The following is a 22,339-nucleotide window of genomic DNA, read 5'->3' on the forward strand; positions in this document are numbered from 1 at the left end:
AACGCATACAATACCATGTAAAAACAGAATAAATACATTTAAAAAATGACAACAGAGCACTGTCAGGGAAATCCTGAGTGAACAAATGCATTTTCAAGAGAGTCTGATGCTGGCCACAATCCCCACCTCTCAAATCACATGTGGGAGAGTGTTTTAGAGAATACATTAAATAACAGCAACATAAAGAAATAGTCACCCTAAAGAAGTATAAAACCTTAAAAGAAATGAGTAAAAGAAAGAATGAACCAGCTTAAATAAATGTATTAATATGAATTTTGGATATATATTTTCTTGTGGTCAATACGGCTACCCTTTGCTTTCTCAACGTAGGGCAGCAGATCAATACAAAATATAAGAGCAAAGGTTAACCAATACACTATAAAAACAACAACAGCCCACTAATAATTTTAAAAGAAGAGAAAAGGAAAGAAGTTAACAATGAATTCCCAGGTCATCATTTGCAAACAGATCAATCCAGTAACAATCATAAAAACTACACATTATAGAAAAAATGGGAAGATATGTAATTAGCCAGTGAAAGAATGATTTGAGGTTTATTACAGAACATAAATATATATATAAACAGCATAAGGCAGCAGATCATAGAATCAGAGAGCTGAAAGAGACTCTGGAGGTCATTTAGACCAACCCCCTGCTCAAGTCATCTATTATTATTATTATTATTATTATTATTATTATTATTATTATTATTTGTATCCCGCCTTTTGCCCAAAGCTGGGCCTCAAGGTGGCCAACTCAGGATGGAACTGCAGCAGCTTTGACAGATGGCCATACAGCTGAATACATAACATAAAAGAAAAGGTTAAGCAACACAATAACACAAGGAAACAATATTTTTTGGAAGAGGAAGAGTCTTCATCTCGAAATATATGGATTCAATAACAACACAACCCTTTTCCATTATAGAAGGAAACTGAAAGAAAATGACGTAATCAGGAAAATCACAATAACAGAAAAGATTATAAAATTATCAGGAAGCACAATAATATTTATTTATTTATTTATTACATTTTTTATACCGCCCAATAGCCGAAGCTCTCTGGGCATTAATAATAATAACAACAATAATAATAATAATAATTGTTTCCTAAAATCTGCATGACCTCTGTCCTTTAAATGTGTTAAAAACCACATACTTAAGGCGGGATATGTATATTTCTTTCCAGGTTGTGTTAATATTGGCAAAAAATGCTCACTTTTCAGTATAGCTTCCTGATCATTTTTATATTGTATTTTGTATTTGTGTTTTTAGATTGTTGCTTGTTTTTATGTTCTTCGTGGTTTTAATTTTTGTGAACCGCCCAGAGAGCTTCGGCTATTGGGCAGTATAAGAACGTAAATGATATTGAAGATTGGTATAAAGAAATATGGGATATTGCTATAAATGATAAATTAATATGTAATATTAGATTTAGAAGGGGAATAATAATAAAAAAATGATTTTGAAGAGATATGGAAATTGTTCCTAGAACATGTATTGTTAAAAGGTAGAAGAACACCGCCAGAAGATTCAATGCAATTTTGGAAACTAGAATAAGATCCCAAGGGAGGGGGGCACTTATTAATGTGAGTTAGTTAAGAAGTAGAATGTATAGCTAAGAAATAAGAGGAATGTTATGTTATGTATGTATATGATTTATTATGTGTTGTTGTTAAATAATAAAAATTATATTAAAAAAAGAATGATAATAATAATAATAATAATAATAATAATAATAATAATAATAATGTGGGACAGGGCCTTTTCGGTGGTGGCCCCCAGACTCTGGAACGATCTCCCTGACGAGGCTCACCTGGCACCAACGCTGCTATCTTTCCGGCACCAGGTTAAGACTTTCCTCTTTGCCCAGGCATATGGCGGCACATCTTAATCACCCACATGTTTAGTTTTTAACGGTTTTTAATGCTTTATGTGTGTATGTTCTGTGTTTTAGAATTTTAAATTTTGTATACTCGTTTTTATCTTAATTTTAGAATTTCTGTAAACCGCCCAGAGAGCCCCGGCTATGGGAGCGGTATATAAGTGCAATAAATAAATAAATAAATAAATAAATAAATAAATAAATAATTTCTTACCCACCTCTCCACTTGGATCGAGGCAGGGAACAGCCGTGACTATAAAACACATACAAACTGATTAAAAACATAGTATGCATGATTAAAAACATCCTTAAAGCGTCCTAAAAAAACTTTCTAAAACAAAGGACATATTTGCCTGGTTTTGCAACCAGCGTGAGCCTGGTTTGAACCACATGAGTCTGAACCCGGAACCAGATGATGGACCCAGGCTTTGGAATGAAAAGGAAAGTGGATTCTGCAAGCAGCCTGCCTTGGAGAGAGGTTGCGGCTCTAAAGACGGTCCGGAGCAGCGGGCAGTGAGACAGGCGGGCACCAGCCGCTGGTGGGGAGGAGGAGGAGGAGGAGGAGGAGGAGGAGGAGGAGGAGGAGTCTGCCAGCCGCCGCCAATGCACTCCGCGGGCAAGCAAGCCAGCCAGCCGGCCGCGAGCACAGAACTCCTGTTGCGCAAAGTGGGGGGGAAGTCACAGCCGAAGGCGCGCCGCAGCTTTGAACCAGAAGGGAGATGAAACCGGATTGGGGAACGCAGCGGTGCCAGGCGCTCCTCGCGGCGCTCCGCTCGGCTCCTCGCCCGGGCTGCGGGAGTTTGCTGCTAGTAAGTTTCACTTCCCAACCCTATGGGATAAAGTTAAGGGCGGAGGGCTGGGATGGACCCGCGCCTTTTATTTATTTATTTATTTATTACATTTCTATACCGCCCAATAGCCGGAGCTCTCTTTAATTTGCTTCGGCATTAAAACGCGAGCGATCTTGCCCATATTCATAGAATCATAGAATAACAGAGTTGGAAGGGACCTACAAGGCCATCAAGTCCAACCCCCCTGCTCAATGCAGGAATCCACCCTAAAGCATCCCTGACAGATGGCTGTCCATTTCAGTTGTATTGAAAGGAGAATTTCAGCAGGTGTCATTCGTATGCATGCAGCACTTGGTGAAATTCCCTCTTGATCGCAACAGTTAAAGCTGCAGGAGCCCTGCCCTCTTTTGTATCTGGTCACTCTAGTACAGCTCCTGCCACCTTAACTGTTGTGATGAAGAGGGAATTTCACTAGAGGCTGCAGGCATACAAATGACACCTGCTGAAATTCCCCTTTCAATACAGCTGTTAAAGATACAGCCGCCGTGTCCTCCTTTTCATATGGTCACCCTACAGTCAGCTGTCCAGGCAATTCCCACGCCCCTACCATCCCTTCTTATGGTGCAATATCTTTCAACTGGACTCAGACTGGACAACCCTTCAGTTCTCTAAAGGCACATGGCCACCCTAATAGTATCAATTTGCTGGATTTTATTGGTTTTATGGCTGCTGGTTTTGTGCTTATATGACTTCATTTTAGTATTACCCATATGTAAATTACCCACATGTTCAGTTTTTAATCGGTTTTTAATGCTTTATGTGTGTATGTTCTGTGTTTTAGAGTTTTAAATTTTGTATACTTGTTTTTACCTCAATTTTAGAATTTCTGTAAACCGCCCAGAGAGCCCTGGCTATGGGAGCGGTATATAAGTGTAATAAATAAATAAATAAATATTGATTAGGAATCAAAGGAACACACTAAGTTCCCTGGTACTGAGCTATGCCATCCACGCCATAACAGGATTGTTATGCGCTCATATATATCTCACACACACTTTTTTTTCTTGTAATCCAGAATACTTTAACGGCCTGTGTTTATATCACCAAGGTCTGGAGGTCTATTTCACTTGATTTCACTCCTAGGCCATGAGTTTATCTTTGCTAATGTATCCGGTGCTGAGATCAATTGGCCAACAGCTACACTCAGCAGTTACTGGCAGCTACATCCCTGGGACACATTCCGTTGCGATCATCAACTGCCCCAACGAACAAACCGCACGAGATATTGCAAGGTATTGTGACTGCCATGTTCTTGGCTCAAGTGCCCAATGAATAATTGAAAATTGTGTTCGCCAAAGCACTGGAGGCCTTATTCATGCCGTAGTTATGGGGTGGCTGAGACCGTTCTACCCGAAAGAGCAAGAGATCAGGGGGTGGACATAGACATATCTGATGCCAAAACTTAGTCATATGATTCTGCCTTGTACATCTAGCTGAATTATTTATTATTATTATTATTATTATTATTATTATTATTATTATTATTACTATTATTTCCCACCTTTTCCCCAGTACTGGGACTCAAGGCGGTTTACAAGATTAAAACTTGTACAATTAAAACATATAAATATAATTACAAAAGTTACAATAGAATTAAACCTACAGTAAAATTACAAACATGTTTAAAAAATTAGGAATTGTCACAGGTTAAAAGGGGGAGGATCCAAAACATTAACACAGGTCCAGTGTAGCTCCAAAAGCCTGCTAAAGCAAAAAAAAAAAATTCCCTGCCTTCGAAACTGTAGCACAGAGGGATCCAGCCTAGCCTCCCTGGGAAGGGAGTTCCAGAGCCTTGGAGCAACCACCGAGAAGGCCCTCTCCTGCGTACCTGGGATGTTGGTGGGACTGAGAGAACGGCCTCCCCAGAAGATCTCAGAGCACGGGGAAGACTCATATGGGAGAATACAGTCTTTCAGATCACCTTGACCCAAACCGTAGAGGGCTTTATAGGTGATAACCAGCAGTGCTTCAACAGGGCGTCAAGCAGAGAGGTCTTTCTCAGAACCCGAGATCCTTTTGTCTGGAGATGCCAGGAATTGGACCTCTGGGACTTGCTTCTAAGTCTTCACACTTTGTAGTCGTACAGATTAGAGTATTACTTTAAAAAAGGAAGTGAAAGCTCAGATGCTCTGTATGCAGAGGCTGTCATTTCTGCGGTCTGGTAGCTGAACCGTTATTTTGTAAGGTTCAACTATAAGACCACACAAGCCTTCTCTGTCACCTATCACGCCCCATCAAGGACAGGGGAGCAGCACTGAAGCTTCATAGAACTTAGGAGTGGCAGTAGTTGGGGTCTATATGTCCAGAGTGTCGTGGGATCTTCTGCCCAATGCCTAGTTCTGAGCTTGAATGGTCTGTCTTGTTTCAAACACTGTGTCAGTGAAAGAAATGTTTACTGAGAACCCTTAACATTCCCTTGGGGATCTCTCTATAAACAGAGCCGCTGCTTCCTCCCACTTGCACATGCAAATTCTGTGGGTTAGAAAGGCAGGAAGAACAGCCTATTTCGACCAGAAAATACAAGCCGTGGCTGTTTGCTGAAAGCCCCATTTTGAGCCACCTAAAATGTGGGGGATTGCATGTAGACACAATGGTGTAATGGAACACCACAGCTTTCTACATGCAGGGCTGAAGACTTTTTCATTAGCAGGGATGATGCTGACATCATCTGCAACCCCCCATAGAGTCTCCTGTTTCCTCTGAGCTTAGCTACAATCCTTACAATAGCTGAGAGGAGAGATTTTTTTCCACCCTCAGCAGCGCTCCCTGTATTTTGGGGCAGCTTGGTTTTGAATGAGCAGTTGTGTCAGGGTCAGGCCAGGTCTCCCTTGGTGTGTACCCTGAATCGGACTTGGAGCCGGAAGAAGTAGACGAGCCAAGACAGGAAGTAGGGGAGGAAATTCTTCAAGACTCTCTAGGAGTCAAGGAGGAATCTTCCCAGGAGTTTATCGGACAGGAACCCAGGCTCAGAGATCATCCTCCCTACCCTAGGGAACTCAGTCTTTGTTGGAGGGGGAGGGAACATCAGAATTGACAGATGCCAAAGTTTGCCACAGGGTCAAGCAGGGAGAGCTGAGAGGTGGTGGGAGACAGTCCGCTGGTTAGCCACTCACCAGAGGTTACAACTTGAAGACCCGCCTGAAGGAGAGGTTCGGTAAAAAGCCTGTCGGGCACTGTGAGAAACTATCCATATAATTGATAGGCTACTGCCTTGTTTTGTTAGACTAATTAAGCTTAGAAGATAGCTCCTAGCATTCACACACCCTTCAGGTTTGAAGAGATGCCTGTTTACTGTGGATGGCATGGTAGACCTGGTTATTGTCTCGCAATTCAGCAGGAGGGTTTCGAATCATGACAAATTGAGAGCACTGACTGTATAAAAGACCTGCTTCTGGTGGCAAGGAAAACTGCTAGAACTGGTTTGTGGATTAACACAGCTGCCCGCATTTTTGGACTTTCCCTGGGGCTGAGGCTATGGGTTCCCTATAGGGTATAGCTCTGGGGGACTGTCATGAGGGGCAAGTACACTTCAACATTTACAACTATATCACTGGTAGAGAGTTCAAGAATCCACTAATGTAGGAACATAGGAAGCTGCTTTTTATACTATTTCTCCATTCTACTCCAGTTTTGCCTACTCTGACTGGCAGAGTTGCTGGCTGTCATGCCTAGTCCTGCTCCCTTTGGGTTGGAAGAAGGTGTTTCAGGTGATCAATCAGAATCAGACTCTGAAGTAGAGGAGACGGTGCCAGACACAGGCCAGCCTGTATCAACGGGGGAGAAAGCTCTCACGGGCTCTTCACCAGCTGGGAATAAACCTTCTCCAGAGCTTATCTCCTCAAGAGTAAACAACACACAATCAGTGGGAAGCCATTATTCTTCCGAAGGGGAGGGCACAGAGAAGTTAGCAGATCCTAGAGTACGCCGCAAACTAAAATGGGCGGAACTAAAGGAAGGCGAGAGGAAGTCGGCCCAGCTGGCATCTCATCAGAAGCTGCATCACAACCAGTCTCTCTGAAGTTAACGCCTTTTGGGAAAGGGCTTTCCATTCGTCTTGAAAGGACAATTGTCTCGCTTAGTTTGTATAGTTTTGCCTAGAGGAAAGTTCCTAGAGATGAGACTCCCTTCAGGTGGGAAGGGATGTTTATTGCTTGAATAAAGCTTTGTAGATTACTTAGCAGGCCTCGTTATCGTCTCCCAAGGAGGCGGGAGGTCTTAAGAAACCCGACACTGGCAAAGAAGGACCTTTCCATCGACACTTATACAGCGGCCACTTACACACTGCAAACAAAAAGCTGACAAAAGAGGACACCAATTTTTAAATACAACTATTTAAATATAGAGGCTCGTGTAGAAATAATGGTTATAATTTGTACACTAATTTACATTCTGGCCCACAAGAAGAGGAGGTGTTTCGCTTGACAGTCCACAATGATGAATTTGCACAACACTTCGCAGATAATTCAGCCATATCTTTCTTGACTTGGACGCTATAGTCAGGGCCGGCCTTCCATGAAGCCGCCTGATGCGGGCGCGTCAGGCAGCAAAATTTTAAAAGAGCGGCGTGGCGCCCACGGGGGCGCTCGCCACTTCTGGGTCCCTCTGGCCACCTGCAAGCAGCCAGCAGGAAAAAGAAGCAGACACTCCCACAGGCTTCCCGGGCGGTTGCCACCTACCCAGACTGCTTGTTTGGACACATGGCCGGCGGGTTCAAGAAGCTGTAAGTGTGGTCAGTTGCCTGCCTGGGCAGCTAGGAGGCGCTGGAGCTAGCAGCTGCCTCTTGGTCCCAAGAAGAAGAAGAAACCACCCACCTGCACACCTCTTGCCCACCCAGACTGCCCACACTTCATCACACTGCTTCCTGTTCCGGCAGCTCACTGCATGGCCGGCCGGCCATGCAGGCAACCAGATGGAACAAGAAGTAGCTGCTTCCCGAAGTCTCAAGTCTCGCAAGACTTCTGAGCAGCCTGGTTGTGGCTACTGCGCTATCAGCCGCTTGACGTACAATGTAAAGCAGGCTGGGTTTTATTCATCAAACATCCCAGGACGTGGAGTTATACCAGGAGTCTTAGCCGCAAGTATTCACTTGGTCATCTGACTCTAAGCAGTAGAAAATAAAAGTGCCCGAGGTCTATAAATAGATGCAGAGACCCCACCCTCAGCGTGTGGCTGCAATGGAAAAGGCACATTCCATGCTAGGGATTATTAAGAAGGGGATTGCAAATAACACGGCCAGTATCCATAATGCCATTATATAAATCTGTGGCCCAGCTGCGGTAGAAATACTGTGTGCAGGTCTGCCCACACCATCTTGAAAAGGACTCTGTAGAACTGAGAAAGGTGCAGAAAAGGGCAGTGCAGATGATCAGCGGTTGGGGCCCCTCCCCTATGGGAGAGAACTGCAATGTTTGGTTGGGTGGCCATGCGTCCTCCATTACAGAGGGCAGTCCTCTATTTGAAAGGGCATTTCAGCAGGGGTCCTTTGTATGCATGCAGCACCTGGTGAAATTTCCCTGGCGAAATTCCACCACAGTTATAGTAGCAGGAGCCCTGCCCTCATGACCAGATATAAAAGAGGGCAGGGCTCCTGCAGCTTTAACCGTGGTGATGAAGAGGGAATTTCACCAGGTGCTACAGGCATGCAAATGTCACCTGCTGAAATGCCCTTTTCTATACAACTGTTAAAGATACAGGAGCCCTGTCCTCCTTTCCATAAGGTCACCCTACATAACCACAATCATCTCTTTGAACCCTGGGTCTTCCCAGGGGATTCTTGCCAACACACACACACACACACACACATAAAAACATAAGAAGAGCCCTGCTGGATCAGACCAAGGGTCCAGCTAGTTCAGCACTCTGTTCGTACAGTGGCCAACCAGCCATCAGAAAGGGATGAACAAGCAAGACATGGTGCAACAGCACCCTCCCACCCATAGAATCATAGAATAGCAGAGTTGGAAGGGGCCTACAAGGCCATCAAGTCCAACCCCCTGCTCAATGCAGGAATCCACCCTAAAGCATCCCCGACAGATGCTTGTCCAGCTGCCTCTTGAAGGCCTCTAGTGTGGGAGAGCCCACAACCTCCCTAGGTAACTGGTTCTATTGTCGTACTGCTCTAACAGTCAGGAAGTTTTTCCTGATGTCCAGCTGGAATCTGGCTTCCTTTAACTTGAGCCCGTTATTCCGTGTCCTGCACTCTGGGAGGATCGAGAAGAGATCCTGGCCCTCCCCTGTGTGACAACCTTCTCCCACTCTGGGAGGATCGAGAAGAGAGTGCAGGACACGGAATAATGGGCTCAAATTAAAGTCATGTTCCCCAGCAACTGGTGCACATGGGCTTATTGCCTCGAATACTGGAGATAGCACAAAAGTATCTGTTCTTGGATAGTATAGAATATATATATATATATATATATATATATATATATATATATATATAATTTGTAGAGAGTTTGTTATCTTTCACTGTATTATTTAATCCTCTGGCATTTGACACAACAACAACGAACTGATTGTAAAAAAAACCCCAAGAATGTGAAGGTGAGCTCCATGGTACAAAAAAACCCCATATTCCTCAGTCTGGTACAAGGAGACATAGAATCATAGAATCATAGAATAGCAGACTTGGAAGGGGCCTACAAGGCCATTGAGTCCAACCCCCTACTCAATGCAGGAATCCACCCTAAAGCATCCCCGACAGATGGTTGTCCAGCTGCCTCTTGAAGGCCTCTAGTGTGGGAGAGCCCACCACCTCCCTAGGTAACTGATTCCATTGTCATACTGCTCTAACAGTCAGGAAGTTTTTCCTGATGTCCAGCTGGAATCTGGCTTCCTTTAACTTGAGCCCGTTATTCCGTGTCCTGCACTCTAGGAGGATCGAGAAGAGATCCTGGCCCTCCTCTGTGTGACAATCTTTGAAGTATTTGAAGAGTGCTATCATGTCTCCCTTCAATCTTCTCTTCTCCAGGCTAAACATGCCCAGTTCATACATGCTAATGAACCCTCTCTGCTTTGCCTAGGGCAATTATGGACAGAAAATTGGCAGCTTGTGTGAATATCCTTCCCAGGACCTCAACCATGTGAGTCAAGAACCAAATCCATTTGGCCATTAAAGAAGATTCCTCTGTGAGATCAATTATCCCCACGGAGGCTGTGCATTTATTTTGTTCATTTTTTTTTAAAGCTGGCTTTGTTCTTGGCTTTTGATGTAGGTATATTTGGAAAGGGGAGATCGAGGAAGGTACAGAAATACTTCTGGTAAGTGTGACAGTCCTTAGGTTGGTCAAGCCAAGGTGATATACCTTCCACCTGATGTAGGATGACGCCAATTCAAATGTCTTTAAAAGGGCTGGATGCTGGACGGAGAGAAGCATTCAGTCTGATCCAGCATGGCTCCTCTTAAAGAATTATCATTACGCGAAAGCATTTCCTAATCCATGTACTTTCTCTTCCCATTGCAGCTGGTGAAAACAAGGACGTCCAAAATCAAGGAACTGTCAAACTATATCAGGTGAGGTTCCTCTAGTGCAGTGCTTCCCAAACTTTTCCAGGTCACCGCCCCCTTGGTTCCACAAACTCATGCCCAGTGCCCCCTACCCTACACAATAAAAATCATTATTCAGAATAGCGGTTTTCAACGACCCACTAAGGAAGATAATAACAATAAATTTCAAAACAGTAACAATTAATTGAATATTTATTCAAAATCCTCAGGCTTGCCGAGGGAGGGAGGGAAAAGGGAGCAGATGCCTCTGTTTTGCAGCCGGCATGACAGGGCACACCAAGCAGGGTATGTCTCTTCATTAGCATTTTGGTGCTTTTGAAACATTTCAATTCACTGTTGAAAGGACTCTTCTTAAACGATATTAATACATGTGTGGATTCTTCCCCTATATAGCTTGGGACCAAACTACCTTCTCCCATAAAAATGTCCCTGGGTGTTAAGACCTTCTGGAGAGGCGCTTCTCGGAAAAGACCACCTCAAATGCCCCCCCCCCGCTGCCCCTTTGCCTCTTAACGCCCCCCTATGCAATCCCACCGCCCCCAAGGGGGCAGTACCACCCACTTTGGGAACCACTGCTCTTGTCAGTAGCTAAACAACCACAACTTAGATCAAAGAATCTCTACCAAAGAGTTGCTTGCAGCCATGAGGGCTAGGAACTTGGCTTTTTTGAAAAACAAAAGCAGTAATTCTCAGGATGCCATGTTCTGTAGCCAGGCCAAATCCACTCATCCTCTGTAGATGGGACTTTAAAGGAAAGAATTGAAAACTGGTGAATTCATCACTAATGGAAGTTTTTTAAAAAACTATTGCCAAGCCCAGTGTAGCTATGTATATTTGTAGGGTGACCATATGAAAAGGAGGACAGGGCTTTAACAGTTGCATAGAAAAGGGAATGTCACAGGTGTCATTTGTATTCTACAGTAGGTGTAGATTGCCTATATGTGAGCCAGTATGGTGTAGTAACTAGAGTGTTGGACTGGGAGTCAGGAGATCCGGGTTCTAATCCCCACTCAGCCATGGAAACCCACTGGGTGACTTTGGGCCAGTCACAGACTCTCAGCCTGTCCTGAAGAAGCCGGTCTGAAACCAGCCACTTTTGCTTATCTCTCTGGGCAGAGTGCCCAGACTGGGAAGCACACCAAGAAACAGCAAACACAGCAATTAAAGAAGTAACTAATAATGTGTATTGGTCACACAGCTGAAACAGAAATACATAGAGCAATTGCTGGTTGCTTACGCAAAACACAAAGGCAGTCCATAAAGCATTCCAGATGTCAGTGAGGGTACGAGAGAGTCACGAAAATCCATAAGCCAGTCCAGGTTCCAAAGGGCAGGAGAGAGTCACGAGGTCCAAGAAGTCCAGAGTCCAAAACGATACAACAGGAACACGGCACGGTCACGGGTACACAGTCCAGAGCTTCTCCCAGGCAAACCAGATAAGCTCTGACAATTTCCTGGCCTGCGGACTGCTATCTAAATACACCAGCTCAGCCTCACAGCTGTTCCTTGTTCAGCTGGCGTTTATTAGCAATCCGCTTAGATCGACGTAACGCCTCCTTCTCTGCCCTTTGCTGTTTGAACGAGGGCACGTGTAACAAGTCTGTTTGCTCCTCTTCTAAGTCTGCACTGGATGAGGCCTCTGCTGGCTGTTGATCAGCCAAGCTGGTACTGGGTCCCGCCTGTGGCTGCTCATCCCCAGAGTCCTCATCCTCAGACAACTCACCATTCCTTACACAGCCCAACTTACCTCACAGGGTTGTTGTTGTGAGAATAAAATGGAGAGGAGGGTTATGTACACTGCCTTGGGTTCCTTGGAGGAAAAAAGGCGGGATAGAAAAATGCAATAAAAAATAAATGTTTCCTTCCTCAGATCTGCCCATCCTTTTGAGATCCCAGAACTGATCAGCCTGCTCATTGATCAGGGGAACCCAGCCTACCTGAAATGGATGGAGGAGAACATCCCTTATGATTAACCCATCACAATCTGGACGATGTTTCTGGCTCACACAGGGCAACTAGTTGCCAGCTGTCCTGGATTGGCTGTTCTTCTCTCTTTGCACAGACCGTCTCTGGCCAAGGGGCAAAGGCAACTGAGCATGGCTCGCCTCGGAGCTGCATCTGAAGGTAAAATCCTGCTCTGGAGGAAACTGGGCCTTTGATGCAATCCTCTCAGGCTTCGTACCCATTGTAATGTGGTGTGTGTGAGAGAGATTTCCCCAAGAAAAGTAGTCAAAGAAGTGCATTTTAATTATTTTTTATGCTTGCATCCTCATCCCCTTGAATGGTTGCCTCTCTCTGTTTTTCTTGATATCCCAGAAACAAAGGGAATTAAGGATAAGGAACTCTTGCGGGGGGGGGCAGGGATCTAAACACCTGTGTTTGTTTGTATATATTTCTATATCAATTTGAATTAACCGTCCAAAGCATATTCAGGGGATGCTCCATTCATCCGCATTCTGCAGCAAGTCAGACAAATCACAGAATCCAGCATAATTTATGCAAACGGAGCAGTTTTGTGTTCGCCCTTTTATTTTGCAGAATGCATTCTGCAATTATTATTCTGCATAATTGGGGAGGAGCAAGACGGTATGCTGAAGGCCCACCGTGTCTTGTAAATCTCATTCCACCACTTCCCTCCAGCTTCTGGAAATTTCAATAAGTTGTTGCCCACATACTTTCAAGCAAATCTGCAAAATTATGAGGACTAGAACCCCTCACTTAAAAAAAAAAATGCTAAAGCATCTCAGGAAACTGAATTCTGCACCCATCATTCTGTGCTTTTTATTTCCGAGCTTCTGCAGATCAGACACATGGCCTCATGCAGGCTAAAAAAAAGAAGCAAATATGTTTTCTTTTTCTATCCTTATGCATAAAAAGAGCATCTATTGAACCTTACTGTTTGCCGTCTCTGTGTTATTTAAGGCTGCAATGCTATACATACTTGTGTGCAAGTAAGTCCCATGGGTTATCGTGTTGTGTGAAGAGTTTTTTTTAACCAACAGTTGGTTATTTGGCTGAAATAACCAACGCTGCGCAGAGCTGGCTATTTGAACCACCGTTGGTTCTCATGTTGTGTGGAGGGCACCATTGGTTATTTCACCAGCTAGAGTCAGAAGGCAAGAGCGGTCAAAGCGGTGTCTGCCACTCTAGTTCTGTTGGCAGGATGGGCTTTTGGCAGCAGGACTGAGGGGGGAGAGACGGCAGGGGATGAGTGATGGCTCATCTACACCAAGAGGGATATTCCACTATGAAAGCAGTATATAAAAGGCAGGAGCGACACTACTGCTTTATAGAATCATAGAATAGTAGAGTTGGAAGGGGCCTACAAGGCCACCAAGTCCAACCCCCTGCTCAATGCAGGAATCCACCCTAAAGCATCCCTGACAGACAGTTGTCCAGCTGCCTCTTGAAGGCCTCTAGTGTGGGAGAGCCCACAACCGCTCTAGGTCATTGGTTCCATTGTCATACTGCTCTAACAGTCAGGAAGTTTTTCTTGATGTCCAGCTGGAATCTGGCTTCCTGTAACTTAAGTTAAACTTCCTTTAACTTATAGCGGTATTGAAGTGCACTGACCACTGTTGGGGCCCATGGACACACAGACCATGCACCTCTTTAATACCACTTTCATAGTGTTATACCCTGCTTGGTGTAGATGTGTCATGGGTCCAACAGTTGTCAGTGCACTTCATTACCACTATAAAGGAGTAGTGTAGATCCTGCAGTGCACTTCAATGCCGTTATAAAGCAGTAGTGTGGCTCCTGCCTTTTATATACTGCTTTCAAACCACTTTCTTAGTGGAATATCCTGCTTGGTGTTGACGAACCCTGTGTCAAACTCAGCGTGGACTATTAGTCAACTCAACGCTGATCGTAATCCACACCACGGTTGATTATTATCATGTTGTGTAGGGAGTATCCTCTAGATAAACAACGGTCAAGTTGATTATTACCCCACCATTGACTGCCGTGTTGTCTGAATGCAGCCATGAATTTTGGGATTTGTCTTATGACCAATATGGCTGCCTTCATCTTGCACGTTTACCAAAGTAGCCTCTTAATGACAACAGCTAAAAATTCTGTCAAACGTTGGCCTTCGCTCATGAGACTAGGCAAAAACTTTCCTCCTCGAACCTGGAATTCCTTCCCCCTCCCCTTTGGCGTGGTTAAATCTGTCAACCTCCCACTCTGTGCTCCTGTAATGGTGCCCTCAGTCCACTCATCAATTCACTTTGCTTCCCGTGGCAATGTCACCTCCTCCATCCCAACCACACAAGTGCTTTGGCGAAGTTTACAAAAAAAGGACTTCTATTTTTTTTAATAATTTTACATCTGACATATTAATTACAACCTTAATACAACAAACAAAAAGGTCAGTTATTAAAAAGCAGCAACTCGAGAGACTGTGATATGAGAAGGTGCACAGAAGCATTAGAAAGATGAATTTGAACCAATGCAAAAATAAGTCCCTCGGGGGGGTGAAGATACACTTTTTTACACACACACAAACACACACCCCGCAGTTTCTCTCTCTAGAGCGAATACGACTGCTCCGTCGTGGGGTCAGGAATTACATTGTGCAACAGGAACGTGCAAATACAACCACATTCAATTAGCTTTGCAAACTTATCCCTCCAGGAATATAATTTTTGTCTTTAAAGAAAGTTATATAGGCACTTGTGAAAGAGGGAAAGTGCACTTGGTCATTTAAAGCGTACACGCCAGACATTGCACATTTTACTGGCAACAATAAGACTAGGAGACTGAAGCAAACCACCACTTCAAGCCCCTTTTCAGACATTCCACATAATCGTGGTATCTTGAACGGTGTCCATATCAGGCTCCAGTTTTCTTCCATTAGTATCCTAATTAATTTGATGAAAGAAAAAAACCACCCCTGCTGGGTGAGTCAAGCCAGAGAGACCCAAGCCTCTTCTAGTGAGAAATTACATTCTCCCCAGCTCCTTGGCCAAGCGTGAAACTGGTGAGGAACTTTACCACCAAGAATTTGTGTGCATGTGTGGGAAAATCAGGCCTAAGAGAGCAGTTAAAACAAGGCCCAGCTCCAGATCCGAGGCAAAGTGCCCTCTGGTAGACCACCTCCCCGGTAGGCTTCCTTAGCAGCAACACTCTTAAACAGTGATGGGTGGCTTCATCAGGCCGCCATTTTCATTTCCCATAATCCTGCCCCCCAAGCAACGTTAGACGGAGCTGCACACAGTGCTGGCGGGATGAAGGTGAGGATTGTGGGCTCTCCCACACTAGAGGCCTTCAAGAGGCAGCTGGACAAGCATCTGTCGGGGATGCTTTAGGGTGGATTCCTGCATTGAGCAGGGGGTTGGACTCGATGGCCTTGTAGGCCCCTTCCAACTCTGCTATTCTATGATTCTATGATTACAGGAAGAACCCTTGCTGGAGTGGAGACTGAAGGGAGCAAAGCTAGCAGCAGTCATAGGACTCCACCCTGTTTTTATTATTATTAAAGTGATTCTTTTCTCATGCGTGCAATTTTATTATTATTATTTTAAACATGCAAATGGTGGTCGACGGCTAGATACATATGTTGTGATGCACAAACCAAACCCTCCTGGCTGATGTGACTCTATAACAGCACTACCATCCTGAAGAAGTTTGCTGTTACGGCACACCCAGGTATCAGCAGAGTATGTCACACCATGCTTTTAAAAAGGGAGTAACAGGAAGGTTGTCATCCCAAACACACTTCCTATGGAGGGTGACCTACTGAGCAAAGTGGGCCTTCCCTCGGTTTGCATTGCACAGCATGGGAATCTTTCTATTCCCCCTTTTTCCTGATAAGTCAATGTCCAGGCACTTTGATCAACCTTTGGTAGGAGTCCTGGGACCTGATAAAAGTTATTTCACAGGCCAGACCCAGTCTGCAGCAGTTGGCCATCCCTGTTGTAGAGCACATGACAGTAAAGAAATATGGCACAGATCTTGTGCAGCTTGAAAGTGAGGGACAGGAGTGGAGTCATAATATCCTGAAAACTTTTTTTTTTTAGAGTATTGCGTCCAGGTTACTCTAGTGCAACAAATTTAAACCCATTTAACTCTCAACCCAAGGGATTCTGGGACTGTAGCCCTGTGTAGGACTACAGACCTCGCACAAAGAATTCTCCACCTCTTCACGAAACAACCGCTCCCAGAGTTCTGTAGAAGAAAACTACGGCTATTTTAACTGCTTTCAAGCCGGTTTGAAAACGCACGGCGCCTAGATGTGTGAATTCAAACGACACTGGGGCCTAAAGTAGCTTCGTTTGGTTATGCATCGTAGCAGCATGATGAATACATCTCCCTCAGAGGCTGGCCATGGCTTTGAGGCGGTTTCTTCGCACGCCGTAATGGGCCGCATTTGCACAGCCCGTTTCAAGTGCTCTGGCGGCTTTGACGACAACCCGGTTAAGTTAGGCCGACGTTATTTTTATCCCACAATGCACAGCGGAGAGAGGCTTGGACGATGGTGGCACGGCTAAGGCCTGCTAGTTGAGGCAAAACCTTGCCCCTGGCTTTCCTCACGCCCACTGAGTCACTCTGCTGCTAGGCATTCTTACACCAGTGCGTTTCAGCCTCCTTTCAAGAACAAGAGGCCCTCAGCTTGGATGCTGTCGCCCACTCCCCAACGAGTCCTATCCCACCCCATAACGGGGCCAGGATTTCCCTCTCTATCCATCACCGTACGAGAAGGGATTCCTCCAGAAGGAGCTGGCCAAGTCGTTTTTTCCACACCTAGATCGCATTTTCTGTACTAGCGCAACCCACACATTCGCTCCTCTCCCCCTCAGGACAAAAAAGCAGCGTTAAAAGCAACAGGATTCCATTTCGGCGGTAGCTTACGACACCAACAGCCACCCCAACCAGCCCACTCTGTGCTACCTCATGAAAGTTTCCCCCCCGCCTTACAGAGAGTGCCTCGGTGTGTGGAGAACACCCACGGCGGTGCCACCTGGAATAAGCGTTAAGAAGACTCTCCAAGAAAGCCATGGCCCAATCCAGCCTCCCAGTCCGATCAAATGAATCTCTGGAGGCCATTCTCTCCCCCCCGTTTCCTTTCTTAGGGCCCGACGTCCCAGACCATCACGCAGCATCAGTAAGGTGTGGTACCCTCCCATTCGACCAGGTACTCGACTTTGCCCTCCGGGGTCACCCTCCGAGCCAGGACTTGGTACTTTTCCCCGCACACCAATCTGCCGGCAGCGCCGAAATAGTTGCTGATGGACAGCTTGAGGTGGGAGAGCGACGGGTCGTCTTCGCTCATGCTCTCAAAAGGATGGCAGTCGATGGCGTGGTCTGGGCGATCCAGCCCGCAGGCCGCCTCGCTGTCTTCTGAGGAGCAGCCAGGCACGATCCCCTGGGGGTGCTCGGAGCATTTCTGCTTGGCCTCGACCGCCGTGTAAGTTTTAGCGGACAGTTTGCGCTTCCGGCTGCCCACGTTCCGCCTGCTGGAAGATGGCGATACCGATAACGACAAGGTGAGGTTAGGTGTTCAGTTCATGGATCAGTTAGAGGACGCCATTAAAAATCATCCTGACTACAAAGTGCTCCACACACGCGCTCACAAAAGCAGCCAAACAGCATTACTGCAATCATGTTTAACGCTGATGTGTTGTTATCAGCTTTTCAAATATAGCGCCTTCTCCTTTACCAACCTGCCCGGTCACTGAGGTCATCCGAGGGCGTGCTCCTGGTGGTTCCACCTAGACCCATCCTCCGATTGGAGTCCACCAGGGGAAGAGCCTTCAGCGTGGTGGCCCCCCTCCTATGGAATTCCCTGCCTCTGGACGTCAGGCAGGTGCCAACTTTGTATTCCTTTCGGAGCCTCCTGAAAACGTCATTGTTCCAGGAAGCCTATCTATCTATCTATCTATCTATCTATCTATCTATCTACCTATCTACTGTATTTCTTTGATTCTAAGACGCCATCGATTCTAAGACACACCCCATTTTTAGAGATGTTTATTTGGGAAAAAAGGGCATCTTAGAATTGAAGAAATACTTCCCTCGCCGCCCAGCCAACTTCCTCCCCACCCCCTCCGTGCTTTCTTCTAATGATTGTGTCCTTTTCTTTTTTCCCTCTGTGAGAGAAGAAACCGCCGTTTGCGCGGGAAGAAGGGGGGGCGTTGAAACAAAGAGTAAACAATATTTTCGGGCGGGGAGAGAGAGGAGGAGACGCAATTAAGGAGCTAAAACGCTTAACTCTCCAGTCCCGCTCTTTACTTGTCTGTGCACCAGGGGACGACGACACGCGAGTAAGTCCCATGGAAATCGATGGGACTTACGAATAAATGTGACTAACAAAAAACCAGGGGCTTACCCTCCCAGCTCCTCCTCACTCACATGGCTCGAGGCTGCTGCAGGAGCTTCCTCTTTTCCTCTTACCGTATTGCTTCGATTCTAAGACGCCATAGATTCTAAGACGCACTCCATTTTTAGAGCTGTTTATTTAGGGGGGAAAGTGCGTCTTAGAATTGAAGAAATATGGTATCTATCTATCTATCTATCTATCTATCTCTTTAGGCAATTTCTGGACGGAGAACCCCATCACAAAATTCAAAGAAGTGTGAATTTCGAACGTCATTGGTTCGAAAGCGTGCAATTAAAATGTGAACGGAATGAATCTCTCTCCCATCATCCCCCCGCCCCAGGCCTCCTACCTTGATTCATAGGACAAGCTGGTTGTGGCAGAGCCCGAAGTGCTGACAGCATCTGTGGAATCCACGTCGGAAAGGAAAGTGTGGCTCGAACTTCCACTGCAAACGGGAAAAGGAAAGCAAATTCAAGCAGGGCTTCTGCTACAGCTAAAGGCTTAGCTTAAGCCAGGGCTCAGTCACAGAAGAAGTGCCCCTGAGCATGTGTAAAGACTGGCAACCAATTCAGGGATGAAATCAAGGCCAGCTGCATGCATTTGTTAAAGGAAGCCAGACTCCAGCTGGACATCAGGAAAAACTTGCTGACTGTTAGAGCAGTACGACAATGGAACCAGTTACCTAGGGAGGTTGTGGGCTCTCCCACACTAGAGGCCTTCAGGAGGCAGCTGGACAACCATCTGTCAGGGATGCTTTAGAGTGGATTCCTGCATTGAGCGGGGGGTTGGACTCGATGACCTTATAGGCCCCTTCCAACTCTGCTATTCTATGATTCTAGGATTTGGAGGCGCTCTGTTCCTGACTACTGCTGATAACCACATTCAGCCTTTATTCAAACGCTGAAAGGGCTGCAGAATGCAGAACCTTGTTCTAATCCTGACAACCACACACAGCCCTCTGAACCACACGTAGCCAGAATTATTATCCCCATGTTGCCGACGGAGGGAGCTGAGGCAGGTAAAAAAAAAAAGGTGGCCTAATCTATGCCAAGCAGAATACCGCACTTTGAAAGCGGTATATAAAAGGCAGGAGCCACACTGCTGCTTTATAGCGGTACTGAAGTGCACTGACAACTGTTGGGGCCCGTTGACAGATACCATATACCACTTTCATACCACTATATCCTGCTTGGTGTGGCTCCTGCCTTTTATATAGACCGCTTTCATAGTGCAATATCCTGCTTGGTGTAGATTAGGCCCTAGTGAACTCATAGCAGAAATGAGACATTAAAAAAAGGATTTGGAGCTCCTTCTGGAAGCCGCTGTTCTACAGCTCAACTCGAAGGGTATCCAGATAGAACAGAAGGCATGGCTTCCACACATGGAACGCTATGGGCGTGCAGCACGGCTTTCAGCCCTGCCAGATCCAAACGTTCCTATCGTGGTCGAGAAGGCTCAGCCACACCTACCCAAGATGCTGAGGATGGACCCTGGAACTTTAGGCACACAACGGCTGTGCTGAGGCACAGGTGAACTCAGTGGCAAAGGGCACCTTTTATCAGCTTAGGCTGATATACCAACTACGCCCTTATCTGGACAGAGATAGCCTAGCTACAGTTATCCATGCTGATAACCTCTCGTTTGGATTATTGCAATGCGTTATACGTGGGGCTGCCTTTGAAAACAGTCCGGAAACTTCAGCTGGTACAAAACAGGGCAGCCCGTTTACTAACAGGGACTGGCCGGTGAGACTACATCACGCCAGTCCTTTTCCAGCTTCATTGGCTGCCAGTCCAGGTCCGGGCCCGATTCAAAGTGCTAGTATTGACATTTAAAGCCCTAAACAGCTTGGGGCCAGGTTATTTGAAGGAACGCCTCCTCCCATATGTACCTGCCTGGTCCTTAAGATCATCCACAGGGGACCTTCTCTGTGAGCCCCTGCCAAAGGAAGGGAGGCAGGTGGCTACTAGGAGCAGGGCTTTCTCCGCTGTGGCACCCCGGTTGTAGAATGAGCTCCCCAGAGAGGTCCGCCTGGTGCCTACACTGTACTCTTTTCGTCGCCAACTGAAGACCTTTTTCTTCTCTCAGTATTTTAACACTTAATTTTAACTTAAATTTAAATTTTACTGTTCCAACTCTGTATTTTAATCTTATATCAGTTTTGCTGCGTGGTTTTATCCTGGTTGTGCTTTTTATACTGTATTTTGTATTTGTGCTTTTAACCTGTTGGTTGTTTTATGATGGTTTTAATTTCTGTGAACCGCCCAGAGAGCTTCGGCTATTGGGCGGTATAAAAATGTAATCAATCAATCAATAAATAAATAAATATCTTCTCCATCTAGCCCAGTGTTATTGTCTCTGGCTGGCAGTGTTTCCCCAGAATCTTAGGCAGATGCCCCTCCCTTCTCTGCATCACCGGCTTCACACCCTGGACAGCCCCTTTAGAGCCTTGACTGAAACCCGGAGCAGATTCTCTACCCCGCTGACATCGCAAACACCAGCCGCCACTGCCTGCTCTACCCGATCCCTTTTAACTGGGACCTTTCGCTCACAGGATATGTGCTCTGCCCCGGAGACGTTGTGCCTCTGCTCAGGCCGCCCAGCCCTATGGGTTGTTACCTCTTCAGACTCTGGATTTCGTCCAAGGTGAAATCAAAGATGCTGGCCAAGTGGTGGTTAGTGCTCCAAGCAGAGGCGAAATCACTCTGAAGGAAACGAAAGGGGAGGAACAGGCACTGTTCAATAGACCCAAGCCGCGAGGCACAAATCAAAGGGCATCCCCTGCCTTCCACCCAATAATAATAATAATAATAATAATAAATTTATTTCTTACCCGCCTCTCCATTCTGATCGAGGCAGGGAACAACAATAAACGATAAAATACACAATACTCAATTAAAACATAATATACATTGTTAAAAACATCCTAAAAAACATCCTAAAAACATTTTAAAAACATCTTAAAATTCAACTGGGTAGGCCTGATATTGAGATCAGTCTTTATAGCTTTCTTAAATTCCGGAAGACTGTTAAATTGACGAGTCTCCTCCGGCAGGCCATTCCACAGTCTGGGAGCAGCAGAAGAGAAGGTCCTCTGGGTAACAGTTATTAATCTAGTTTTTCTAGGTGAAGTAGATTTTTCCCAGAGGACCTGAGTGTGCAGGCGGATTGTTTGGTAGAAGGCGATCCCGCTGGTAACCTGGACCCAAACCATGTAGGGCTTTAAAGGTGATAACCAACATTTTATACTTCACCCGGAAACTAATTGGCAGCCAGTGAAGAGATTTTAAAACCGGTGTAATGTGGTCCCCCCTAGGTGTACCGGTGACCAGCCTGGCTGCCATATTTTGGACTAATTGCCCCTCGTATCCCAGTCAGCAGGAGACACGGCAAGCTGAAGGCCGCTCAGAGCCTGTCTGTCTCCCTCCAATTATTTATTATATTATTATTATTATTATTATTATTATTATTATTATTATTATTATCCACCTCTCCCTCTGGATCGAGGCAGAGGACAACACCAAACACAATATAATATTTATTTATTTATTTATTTAAGGATTTTTATGCCGCCATTCAGCCAAAAAAGGCTCTCACGGCGGCTTACAAAAGTATTTCTTGACAGTCCCTGCCCACAGGCTTACAATCTAAAAGACATGACACAAAAGGAAAGGGGATTGGGAGGGAGGAGGAGGAGGAGGGGGGAAAGGAAAGCAAATTCAGGCACTACAATCTTAGTTGGAAAGTTCAGCAGTTACAGTTGACAGCAGGAGGGAGG

At 45.6% G+C, this 22,339-nt stretch overlaps 2 protein-coding genes across 2 annotated transcripts in view; one reads left to right on the plus strand and one right to left on the minus strand.

Annotated features, from left to right (window-relative positions):
• Nucleotides 1–2,603: 2,603 nt before the first annotated feature.
• Nucleotides 2,604–12,297, plus strand: LOC134411148 (protein CutA homolog). The gene is made up of 6 exons (XM_063144797.1): nt 2,604–2,692; nt 3,818–3,966; nt 9,757–9,816; nt 9,949–9,994; nt 10,198–10,247; nt 12,112–12,297. The coding sequence occupies exons 2-6, from the start codon at nt 3,821–3,823 to the stop codon at nt 12,212–12,214; spliced, it is 405 nt and encodes a 134-aa protein (XP_063000867.1). The 5' UTR covers nt 2,604–2,692; nt 3,818–3,820; the 3' UTR covers nt 12,215–12,297.
• Nucleotides 12,298–17,125: 4,828 nt separating this feature from the next.
• Nucleotides 17,126–22,339, minus strand: part of PHF19 (PHD finger protein 19) — a 28,542-nt gene continuing 23,328 nt past the window's right edge. The window contains exons 13-15 of the mRNA XM_063144794.1: nt 21,181–21,266; nt 18,911–19,006; nt 17,126–17,698 (exon numbers count right to left, since the gene is read on the minus strand). Of these exons, the coding sequence (XP_063000864.1) occupies nt 17,344–17,698; nt 18,911–19,006; nt 21,181–21,266 (537 nt within the window). The 3' untranslated portion in view covers nt 17,126–17,343. The remainder of the gene's footprint in view (nt 17,699–18,910; nt 19,007–21,180; nt 21,267–22,339) is intronic.

Source organism: Elgaria multicarinata, chromosome 19 (assembly GCF_023053635.1).
Source record: "Elgaria multicarinata webbii isolate HBS135686 ecotype San Diego chromosome 19, rElgMul1.1.pri, whole genome shotgun sequence".
NCBI lineage: Eukaryota > Metazoa > Chordata > Lepidosauria > Squamata > Anguidae > Elgaria > Elgaria multicarinata.

What these genes read in the sequence shown, in the direction of transcription:
- LOC134411148 (XM_063144797.1), top strand. Translation starts at nt 3,821, where the DNA reads ATGAGTTTATCTTTGCTAATGTATCCGGTGCTGAGATCAATTGGCCAA. An exon ending in ACCGCACGAGATATTGCAAG is followed by an intron (nt 3,967 to 9,756) that starts GTATTGTGACTG and finishes TGCTTTGCCTAG; the next exon opens with GGCAATTATGGACAGAAAAT. An exon ending in CTTCCCAGGACCTCAACCAT is followed by an intron (nt 9,817 to 9,948) that starts GTGAGTCAAGAA and finishes CTTTTGATGTAG; the next exon opens with GTATATTTGGAAAGGGGAGA.